The sequence below is a fragment of the Corylus avellana genome, chromosome 1 (genome assembly GCF_965113065.1).
Source record: "Corylus avellana chromosome 1, dhCorAvel1.hap1.2, whole genome shotgun sequence".
NCBI classification, from domain to species: Eukaryota; Viridiplantae; Streptophyta; class Magnoliopsida; order Fagales; family Betulaceae; genus Corylus; species Corylus avellana.
The window spans coordinates 10,415,013-10,426,320 of record NC_142490.1 but is presented as its reverse complement, the minus strand read 5'-3'; the positions used below and the strand labels follow the sequence as shown (position 1 = coordinate 10,426,320).

At 35.1% G+C, this 11,308-nt stretch overlaps 1 protein-coding gene across 3 annotated transcripts; it reads left to right on the top strand.

The window, feature by feature from the left end:
- Positions 1 to 4,896: 4,896 nt before the first annotated feature.
- Positions 4,897 to 10,929, top strand: EOL1 (ETO1-like 1). 3 transcript variants are annotated; one of them, XM_059579851.2, is made up of 7 exons: positions 4,901 to 5,109; positions 5,333 to 5,514; positions 5,643 to 5,848; positions 5,975 to 7,687; positions 8,032 to 8,323; positions 9,697 to 10,006; positions 10,526 to 10,929. In XM_059579851.2, the coding sequence occupies exons 3-7, from the start codon at positions 5,721 to 5,723 to the stop codon at positions 10,753 to 10,755; spliced, it is 2,673 nt and encodes an 890-aa protein (XP_059435834.1). In that variant the 5' UTR covers positions 4,901 to 5,109; positions 5,333 to 5,514; positions 5,643 to 5,720; the 3' UTR covers positions 10,756 to 10,929. The 3 variants fall into 3 exon arrangements, with proteins under 3 accessions (XP_059435836.1, XP_059435834.1, XP_059435835.1); XM_059579853.2 differs by lacking the exon at positions 10,526 to 10,929 and having other exon boundaries at positions 4,897 to 5,109; positions 5,331 to 5,514; positions 8,032 to 8,318; positions 9,697 to 9,818; XM_059579852.2 differs by having other exon boundaries at positions 5,331 to 5,848.
- Positions 10,930 to 11,308: the final 379 nt, after the last annotated feature.

The window sequence follows — 11,308 nt, the reverse complement described above, 5'->3', positions numbered from 1 at the left end:
AGTGTCTATTCAATTTGTTTCCTTTTTTTCTCTCTCTTTCTCTCTTTCTCTCTCTCTTCCTCTCCCTCTCTATGTTTGTGTGGGGTGACTGTCTGCGTTTGACCAAAAAAAAAAATGTTTTTTTATATGAAATTATATGATAATGTTGGACTAGAATTCTTCTGCTGGTATTGCATCCTGAAAAATCATAGTGTGGAATTTTATAATGAAATTAAATATGTGAAAGGAGAGGAAAAATAAGTGTCATCCTATATATATGCTAACATCCTATATGCTTATATGTGAAAGGAGAGCCAAAAATAAGTACCCTAACATGAAAAATTACCGTATACGGTATATCCTAACATCCTCTTCACCTTAAGTTTGAGGAGAAAAACAATTGATTTTTTAATTTTTACAATGGTCTCCTAGATGACGGGATCTTGTACATCATATTCGAATTCATAGTGGAATAATCCAATACATCAACTTTATAATGACAAGACAGAAAGATCATATTTAAAAAAAAATAAAAATAAGAGAAAGGCACCTACATGCAATTTGGCCACTTCTTGGCTATAGGACAAAAATCTTTTTCTTTTTGCACTTCCAAATACATGGCAGCCTTGGGAATTTATGAGACCTTCATATCTTATCCTGAATTACTAAAGATAGCCAAGAAAGTGGGCTCCCAAGAGAGTGAATAACTAAGCCCATCCCAATGGGAACCAGAGACTAAGATTAATTATTTACTAAAAAAAAAGTATTTAGTAACTCTTACCAAAATGCTCTAACCAGAGACTAAGAATAATTATTCAATTAAATCTATCTCAATGGAAAATTCCTTATCTTTTTTTAAATATAGGTCATGGATTCCTTCTTAAAAATGGTGTTTCCACAATGCTACATGTGATCACCCAATGCATCAAGACTTTTAACTGTAGTAATGGTCTCAATACTTCTAAATGCATCAAAGTGACTTCCACTTTATATTTGAGTTCATAATCTTCTCAATATTTAAAATCAATGTCATAAGAAGTCTTAGAGTTTTAGATCATCCTTTTGGCAGATTTTGAAAAGAATGACAACTTTTTACCTTTAAGTGCATTGTATCAACACCAGCACATTAATCCAAAACCACCAGTACTTCACGTGATCAAGATAGATCATCGTGATTGATGTATTACAATCCTAGCAAATAGAATGTCTAATTCCATTACTGGATCATTAAATTATAAATAGCAAGGCTTATTGGTTTAAAATCATCTATGTAATAATCACATTAATCATACCATAAACCATATTCAATGCAATTTATAGATCATTTACATGTACATTTTTTTTTTTTTTTTTTTTTTGCATATATTTAGTGCAAAAGATAAACATATAAATTAGTGCGATAATAATATAATAACAATATTATTAAATGTTAATATAATTTTAAGTGATAAAGATATTTGAAATCAGTTAGTGTGATGATGGATTATATTTGGTATGTATAATTATGGTGGTTGTCATGTCATTGTCATCGGTGGCACTTGTTTGATACACCTGTGTGTATTCATTATGTACTAAAAATAATATTTATATCTATATCATTTCGAGGTATTTCAATTAGTTCTTGGTGTTATTTGTGATGTATTCCTAAAGTATTTAGAAAGAAAAAGAAATATTCATCTGCAAGATTTTATCTCTGATGCCGTAACGTCACATGAAACATGAAAGTTTTTGCTTACGACTTTGCTACCCAAAAGCCAAGGTTTCACAAGAAGCAAGAAGCAAAAGTTAAGGAGTGGTTGTTTTCTACAAGTAGTTTTTATTTGGAAAATTAATTTTAAATAGCATAGTTATTTACATGTTCTTTATAAACTTTGATCTTCGCATGAGAATTATTATTTTTCGCTACATAATTATGTTTTTGCACTCATAGTTCCCAACAAATGGTATTAGAGCGGGCTTTATAGAAAATATAATAAAGAAAGTAGTTTTTTTCCAAACACCCCTAGAGACTCAAAAATTGTTCCAAGACCTAAAACATGTTCTTTAACATGTTAGGATCTAGAATGAAAAACTTCAAGTCATTTGGAGGTTGTTCGCTATTTTAATTAAAGTTTGCATTCAAAATAGTGTTGCTATATTTTATAGAAAGGGCTATTAGGATTACAATTTTTGTGTGATGCACTGATACTATAGACAAGTCCTAAAAATATTTGGGCACTTTTTTTCATATTTAAAAATCGTGGTTGACGACTTGACGTAATGGTTCAAACGGATTTGTGTTTCATTATGTTTTAGTTTGGCCTTATTCAATGCAAAAGGTTCTTAATTGTAATTGAGTTGTATTTTATTTAAAACCTTAATGTAAGATTGTAAGCAATTTTGTGCAAAAGGAGTTTCCCGTTGGATGGACATCATAACAAGCAAGTAACGAGACATATAGAGTTGCTCTCAAACCAGCTCCTTGTTGGATGGGCATTAGAACGAGCAAGTAACAGAACATACATAGTTGTTCTTGGACCTCTCCGTTGGTTAGGCATCATAACGAGCAAGTAAGAGGACATACATAATTGGACTTGAACCTCCTTGTTAGATGGGTGTCAAAACGCGAATGTAATGGGACATCAAGAGTTGCTCTTGGCCTTTCCTGTTGGATGACACGTCAAAATACAGATGTGACAGGAAGTTTCTAAACTCCCCGATGGGTGACCGTTAGGAGTCTTGAATAGTTTTTTTTTAGTAAGTAGTACTCAATTGTTGGTTTTAAGAGAGGACGTTGAGAAAGCTTTGTGCTATCATTCTCTTGAAAAAATGATCAACGATTTTCAAAAATTAAAACTATTTTATAGAAATTTTAAATTTTTTTTTTTTTTTCTATTAAAAGAAAAATATTTTCTTTTGTCTATTATTTCTGTCACACCAAATATCAAAAAATATGAAAAATATTTTTTAAAAATAAGTTTAGGTCAAAACAAACGGAACCAAAGTTATAAAACGGTTACAAATTTAAGATAACACATATATTCAAGAGAAGAAATTATTAGTTTTTGTTTTTGGTGTTTTGGGAAGAAAAAAAGATTCGTTCAGATCCTGACTGACAGGGAATGTTAGTGGAGTGGAGCCAATTGGTAAGACTTTTTATTTTTTAATCAAATTCGTGAATCTCCCTAGTGCCCACCTCCCACAACGGAGGGGGAGTCATTGCAGCGTATCATTCTAAATTTCATAGAGGGAAGTTAGGGTCATTTTAGTCATTAGCTACGATTTTTTTTTTTTTTTTGGATAATTCGAAGGCGAGAACATCGGCGCTTGCTGGTTTCCGTAGATCGTGTATTCGTGTGAAAGATGTACATGTGTCTGTTCCTAGTTTTGGGAGAGAGAGAGTTTAATATGTAATCACTCACACAGTTGCACACATTATGCTTACCACTTATTCGCAGAATCAAACCTAGAAAATAAACTGATCAGACGGATCAATGGCTTAAATTAAAATCAGATTGGTGAATTATTTCAGGTACGATTGTTGTTATTCTAAACATTTTTAAATCAAAATTATAATCTATGTGTAAGAAATAGGCACTTCAATTTGTATAGAATGATGTACACCGACATATCTATTTTAGAGAAATGTTTATTTATTTTTGTTTTTCTCCCATTAGTCTTTATATTTTTTTGTTTTTTTTTTTTTTTTAAAAAAAATTAACCATTATATTTGGAGTAGGTGTGGGTCATTTCATGGGAAATGTTAGATGGTGTCCTTCTAGTCCTATATAGATATTATTTTCTAAAAAAATAAAAAATAAAAACTTCTTCTAATGTTCTTCTAATATCCTCTTAGTTTTATGTGGATATTATTTTCCCATTTTGTTTTTAAAAAATAATATACATTTAGGATGTGAAGAACACTAAGAGTCTGTTTATGATTGAGTTTGAGAAATAAAGTTTTTAAGTCAAAAAGTAATTTTTTGGCCATATTTAAGTTTTTTAGACTTTTAAAAGCACTTTAAACGGATTTTTTAAGTCTTATACGCATTTTTAGACACCTCAAATGTAATCTCAAACAAATCCTAAGGGAAAGAACACCAGAAAAGTATCTAGCATTCTCCATCATTCTTGACACTTATTTAGACACATAAGTTTCATATAAGTCTTCTCACAATTTTTGCTGAAATTATTAGCAATTTGAACACTTATTTATTGAAAATTCCAATTCACTTTACCTCCCTGGCCCTATAACTATTTAGGCATGGTTCTATATTAAAAATCTTGATTAGCAAGTGTTAGGATTCGAATTATTTTAGACTTTCAAAATCTTTATAAGAAAAGAGACTTGGTATTTTCTTTTTAACGCTCATCCATCTCATCTAATTCTTTTTTAAATTGACCATTGGATATGTGATTTATAGGAGTAATGCTAGAAAAAAGTTTCGTCTCTCACATATTTTTTAAAATTATTATTTAATTAAAATTTAATAATAGTCTATTCTAAATTCAACAGTAATTTTGAATTACATATCATATTTGGTCTAAGTAGTGGGCCTCACCTAAGAAATCAGGATCTTATCCATTCCCATTCGGTCTAATCAAGAGTGGTTGAGGTTTTATCTAACAAATCTCAAGTGTTGCACAACCAAGTAAGTGGTGTGAGTGATATATGCTCAAGACCCTCTTCTGTCCAAATTAATTTCCACTTGCCATTGTTAAAATGGACATTAAATACGAAGGACCCCATTAGGTAGGACAATTATTGCCGTAAACGCAACCAGCCTTTGCAATGCTAACCCAAAAAGACATCATCAGTCCCGAAAACGACAGAGTTTAAACGCTTAAATTTCACAAAGCGACGTCGTTTGAATCCTTAAATCCAAAGCTAATTTCCTTGTTTTGTAGCACTTCAGTTCAAGTTTTGTACTACTTCCCACAAAGGGTAACTGCAAACTCTTTTCTGGTCTCCAACGGAAGGAAAGTGAGAAAAAAAGGAAAAGAAAAGAAACTTTCCCTTTTACCAAACAAAAAAGAGAGAAACAAAGTTAAAGTCATAATTTTTCGTTTGGATTCCTCTCTCTCTGTCTGATCTCCAGTCTCAGCGCCTATACTCTGATCTGGGTCTGCAAATTCAAGCCACAAACTGAAGTGGGTCTCTCTCTCTCTCTCCTCTCTCTCTCTGCTTTGCTTTGTGGTATTGGTAGTTTGGCGTTTTGTGGAGAAATTGGGTGGGATAAAATGTGGGTTTGGTCATTTTTCTGGTAGAGATCTTACGTAACCTTTTGTGGGTATTTGGTGGTTTTTTTTTTTTTTTTTTTTGCTTTTATATGCTGAAGAGACTGATGATATTTTATTCTGTTGTAAACTAGAGGCAACAAAGCAGGTTCTGGTTTATCATTTATGTATAGTAGAATCAACATAATTTTGTATGATAGTGATTGCCAAGCAAAAGAACAAAAATCAATTTTTGTTCTTTTGGTGAGTGACACGAACCCGAAGGAATTGTTTTTGGATTCTTGGAGTGGATCAACTATTTGAAAGAAACCCATATAGGTATGGTGACTGTTCGTTTTATTTGAAACTTTTTATTTTTCAATTTCTTTTTTGCTTGGTATTGGAATTTGTCTCAGCTAAGGGTAGTGAATTGTGAAGGAGCTGTTTTTCTTTTTTTCTTTCTCCAGCTTTTACTGTGTTTGAATTGTGTGGAGAGAGAAACCCATCCAGTTATTGTGGAGATCTGGGAGTTGTTTCATCTCTCAATGAGGACTTTCTTTCCCTCCGAGTCCTGTAAAGAAACACAGCTCAATGCTCTCAACCCGCAGTCTTGGCTTCAAGTAGAAAGAGGGAAACTTTCCAAACTTTCATCACAGTCCTCTTCTTCATCCATGTAAGTTTTTCTTCTCAAAATTTTCAGTTTCAGTAGCTTATTTTATATTTATATTTTTAATTTTTCAGTCAATTAAAATAGTTTTGGGTATGTGTTTTGTTTCTTGGGGGGTTTAAATTGTTGTAGAGAATCTCTAATCAAGGTCCCTGAGCCACAGATACTCCCATACTTTAAACCTGTTGATTACGTGGAAGTTTTAGCTCAAATTCATGAAGAACTCGAGTCATGTCCTCCACAAGAGAGGTCGAAACTCTATTTGTTACAATTTCAGGTGTTTAGGGGCCTTGGGGAGGTCAAATTGATGCGGAGAAGCCTCCGTTTAGCTTGGCAGAAGGCTAGAACCGTCCATGAGAAACTTATCTTTGGGGCATGGTTGAAGTACGAGAAGCAAGGGGAAGATCTTATAGCTGACTTGCTTGGCACTTGTGGTAAATGTGCAGAAGAGTTTGGGCCTATAGATGTAGCGTCTCAGCTTCCTCTTGATATCAATGTTAATTCCCATGAGTGTGTTTCGATGAATGGGAACCAAGTTTCAACGAATGTCAGTTTTAGAATTGGAGACGAGAAAATAGTTTGTGACCGGCAGAAAATATCTGGCCTTTCATCTCCTTTTAATGCTATGCTAAATGGATGTTTCACAGAATCACTTTGTGAGGACATTGATTTCTCTGAAAACAATATCTCAACATCAGGTATGAGGGCAGTGAAGGAGTTTAGTATGACAGGCGGTTTAAGTGATGCCCCTCCAAATCTGTTACTGGAAATATTAGTTTTTGCAAATAAGTTTTGTTGTGAAAGGCTCAAAGATGCTTGTGATAGGAAACTTGCATCGCTGGTTTCCAATAGAGAAGATGCGGTGGGACTCATGGAATATGCACTTGAAGAGAACACTCCAATTTTAGCAGCCTCGTGTTTGCAAGTTTTTTTACGTGATCTTCCTGGTTGTTTAAATGATGATCGGGTGGTGGAAATATTTATTCATGCTCACAGACAACAGATATCAATAATGGTTGGGCCGGCCTCATTTTCTCTGTACTGTTTATTAAGTGAAGTTGCTATGAACCTCGATCCTCGGTCTGACAAAGCAGCTTGTTTCCTGGAACGGTTGATTGAGTTTGCTGAAACAGACCAGCAGAGATTGATGGCATTTCATCAATTGGGATGTGTGAGGCTCTTGAGGAAAGAGTATGATAAAGCCAAACCTCTTTTTGAGTCAGCTGTGAATGCTGGCCATAATTATTCTGTTGTAGGTTTGGCTAGACTCGGTTACATCAAGGGTCATAAACTTTTGGCTTATGAGAGGCTCAGCTCTGAAATTTCCACTGTTACCCCTCTTGGATGGATGCACCAGGAGAGGTCATTATACTGTGAAGGCGATAAATGTTGGGAGGACCTTGAGAAAGCAACAGAGTTGGACCCAACTCTTACTTACCCTTACATGTATCGTGCTGCCTCCTTAATGAGGAAACAGAATGCTCAAGCTGCGCTTGCAGAGATCAATCGGGTTCTTGGGTTTAAACTTGCATTAGAATGCTTGGAACTTCGGTTTTGTTTCTATTTAGCGCATGAGGATTACCGGTCAGCCCTTCGTGATGTTCAGGCAATTCTCACACTCTCCCCTGATTATAGGATGTTTGAGGGACGGGTGGCAGCATCCCAGCTCCGTACTCTTGTGCGCGAGCATGTAGATAATTGGACAACAGCGGATTGTTGGCTGCAATTGTATGATAGGTGGTCTTCAGTTGATGATATTGGATCTCTGTCTGTTATTTACCAGATGCTTGAATCTGATGCTGCGAAAGGGGTTCTATACTTCAGGCAGTCTTTGCTTCTCCTGAGGTATGTACTGCTTTTAATATTTTTGGGCACTGTAATAATTTCATCCCTGGAGTTTGAAGGACTGGAATTATACTCACCTTTTTTTTATCAAGTATATTTAACCCAAATGTTTTCTTGTGTGATTCGGTAACCTGTGATTTTGTCCTTGCTCATCCCTAACCTAATGTGAGTATTCCGCTCAGGGTTTTCAGATTCAGAGTTTAAATATATTGTCTCCTGGGAATTATTTCTGGTTTTGTAAATCCTGAATTTGGCTCCATTTTCCTCCTATTTGATATTTTAGGTTGTTGTACTATTCTTTTCACATTGGGGTCAATAGAAATCTCACACCATTGCTTGATCAGGTTGAACTGTCCTGAGGCAGCCATGCGGAGTCTTCAATTAGCTCGCCAACATGCATCCAGTGAACATGAACGGCTGGTTTATGAGGGATGGATCTTATATGATACTGGCCACTGTAAGGAAGGGCTCCGAAAAGCAGAGGAGTCTATCAAAATCAAGAGATCCTTTGAGGCCTTCTTCCTGAAAGCCTATGCATTGGCCGACTCTAGTCAAGATCCATCTTGTTCTTCAACTGTTGTTTCACTTCTTGAAGATGCCTTGAAGTGTCCCTCAGACAGGCTGCGTAAAGGTCAGGTATGGTTGTCTATCACCCTTATGATTTAGGTTTGATGATGATTTTCTTGTTGGAGAAACAAGTGGTGGATAGAATAAAAGAAAAGTACATTTTGCAAAATTGATGTGATTAAATAATGTTGCACTCATTGTGATTACTCAAATCTGCTTAACGGAGGTCAATAGCTGCACTGGTTAGAAAAGGTTGTTGACAAATAAAATAAAATAAAAAATAAAAAAGAGGAAAGAAAAACATGATGATGGGTCAGGTCCAAAAGGGCCTCTCTGGACTCTGGAACACATTAAACTTTGGCTGACCCATTTCATTTTCTCTGACTACATTTATTGTCTGAATATCCACTTCTGTTTTTGTTCTGTCATTTGTGGTATTTCTACCCAGCAAAAAAGAAGATAAATCCAAAGCATAATATTTTGATCATTGAAGCTCTTGTCCTGTATCATCTTGTTCATATTTGGCTGGCCTTGATGAGAGGCATAGCTTTTCACTAAATATTAATCTGTTCTGTATAATCCTGTCTTTTCTGTCATGAGGCCTGTTTCTGGGCACTTTAAGTTTCCAAAAGTTTATGATACCTCCCTACCGAAACCCCTCAAAAAGTTATTGGTCTATCTGCAAAATTTGATCAGTACAAGAGGTATAATATATAAAATGCATACTGGCTCATGTTTCTAAATTATCATTTGAAAGGATTAAATTCTTCAGCATTTCGAAAGATTTTCTCTACTGATTGATGACATGAGAACGCTTCAGAGGGTAATGTTTTCAGTAATTGGATACACAATATGGAATTTTATTTCACCAAAAGCGCTCTCGGCTCTTATATGATTCTTTTATCAGCGTATCTCAATGCTGACTTATTTGTATCTAGATTGATAGGTGGTAGCCCGGCTTTTTGCCCCTTTAAGTGAAGGATCTATGATGAATTTCCTTTTCTTTTTTCTGGTTCTTTTTTTGTTTTCCACTCTTTTTTGTTTTTGGGAATCCTTTTTTGATAAGTTTTTTGGGAATCATTTTCATTAATGGAGGACGTGAAATTGGCAAATTTGCCTGCGTATATGTTCATGAATCCTGTTTAATCTGCATCCAGTGTTAACCAGGGGATGGTCTAACCAGTATTAGGGGTTGCAAGAATATTTTAGCCTTCAAAGTGAATTGATGGTTGACTGGAAGTTAATATATTTGTTGTAAAATGGAAGCGATACTATGGAAAGCTAATCAGTCCAACATGTTGCCAACCTGTCTTAATGATCCAGATTTATAGAGTTGTGACCGTTCATACTTCATCCCATCTGTTAATGGCATGAGTTACATGCATAGTAAACAATTTTGGATTTATACATCTTTATTTGAATCCTAAAATCTCCATTTGCAGGCACTGAACAATCTTGGAAGTGTTTATGTTGACTGTGGGAAGTTAGACTTGGCAGCCGATTGTTACATTAATGCCCTTAAAATCCTGCACACCCGAGCCCACCAGGGCCTTGCCCGGGTTCATTTTCTTAGAAATGAAAAGGGTAATGCATATGACGAAATGACCCAACTTATTGAGAAGGCCCGAAACAATGCATCTGCCTATGAAAAGAGGTCCGAGTACTGCGATCGTGAACTCACAAAGGCAGACCTGGAGATGGTCACCCAGTTAGATCCGCTCCGGGTGTACCCTTACAGATATCGAGCTGCAGGTTAGATTTTTCCTCCTTAATCCCCATTACCTGCATGAATTCAGTAGTGCCTAAGATTTCTGTAAGTCTTAAAGATCTCAAACAATTGAATATGAAGACATCAACAACAACTAAATGATGATTGTTGTTGCCGGTGTAACTCCATACCAAAATCTACAAGGTTAAATGGTTTCGACCTTCGCTCCCAAAAAAAAGAAAAGAAAAGGTTTCAACCACCCTTTCTAAAAAATTTCTTTAACATAAATTACATGGAATGTTATATCCTGTAGTGCAAGTCTTCCATTGATTTAGTCTTGTTCAAGATTATGGAACAACTATCACTAAGCTGTCAAAGAACAAGAGTTTCTTATTCAAATTCGCCACCTTTAGTGTCATGGTGAAGTTTAGACCTTTCAGGTTGTACCTACATATTCTTTGGTTCAAATTTACTGTTTAGCCCCCCATTCAGACTAGTTAGTTTAGCCTTTTAGGCTTGGATGGTAATTACTGTGTTCATATTGTGGGTTTTGGTTGGAGCAGTGTTAATGGACGGGCACAAGGAGAAAGAAGCCATTGCTGAATTAACAAGAGCAATTGCATTCAAAGCCGACGTTCACCTTCTACATCTGCGGGCAGCATTCCACGAGCACATTGGCGATGTGTTGGGCGCACTACGTGACTGTCGAGCTGCTCTTTCTGTTGAGCCAAACCATCCAGAAATGTTGGAGCTTCACAGCCGTGTAAACGGCCCTGAACAATATATGACTTAGAAAAAAAGGAAGAAAAAAAACAAAAGTCAAGTTTCATCGCCACCTTGTATACTAGTGAGCTTGTGCATGTAAGATCCATGTCATATCTTTTTTACACCCAAATTTTGTAATTTGTATTTTAATATTTTTGGTAATATAATTTAATTTGTCACAAATAGAATATTGTGGACTTCCCTTTTAAGTGCTCATACTCATTAATTTTTGTATTTATCTGATATATAAGAAAGGAAAATATGTGCATAAATTGATTGATAATTTAAAAATCCAATAAAGAGGAGTGCTACACATATTTTTAAGAGTTCACTTCCTGACGTGGCAGTGCAAATTACTGGATAAAATAACAAATGAAAGTGAGCATTTGGAAGTAAGTCTAGCATATTTGAGAGCCTGTTTTGGATTGTGTTTGAAAAATAGAGTTTTTAAGTTAAAAAAAGTTATTTAGCAAAAGTTTTATTTTTAAGCTTTTGCTAAAAGTGTATTTTAGTTATTTTTTAGCTTTTTGAACCATTAAAGCGCTTTCAATTTGTTTTACCATACATGTAATTTTTTTCTT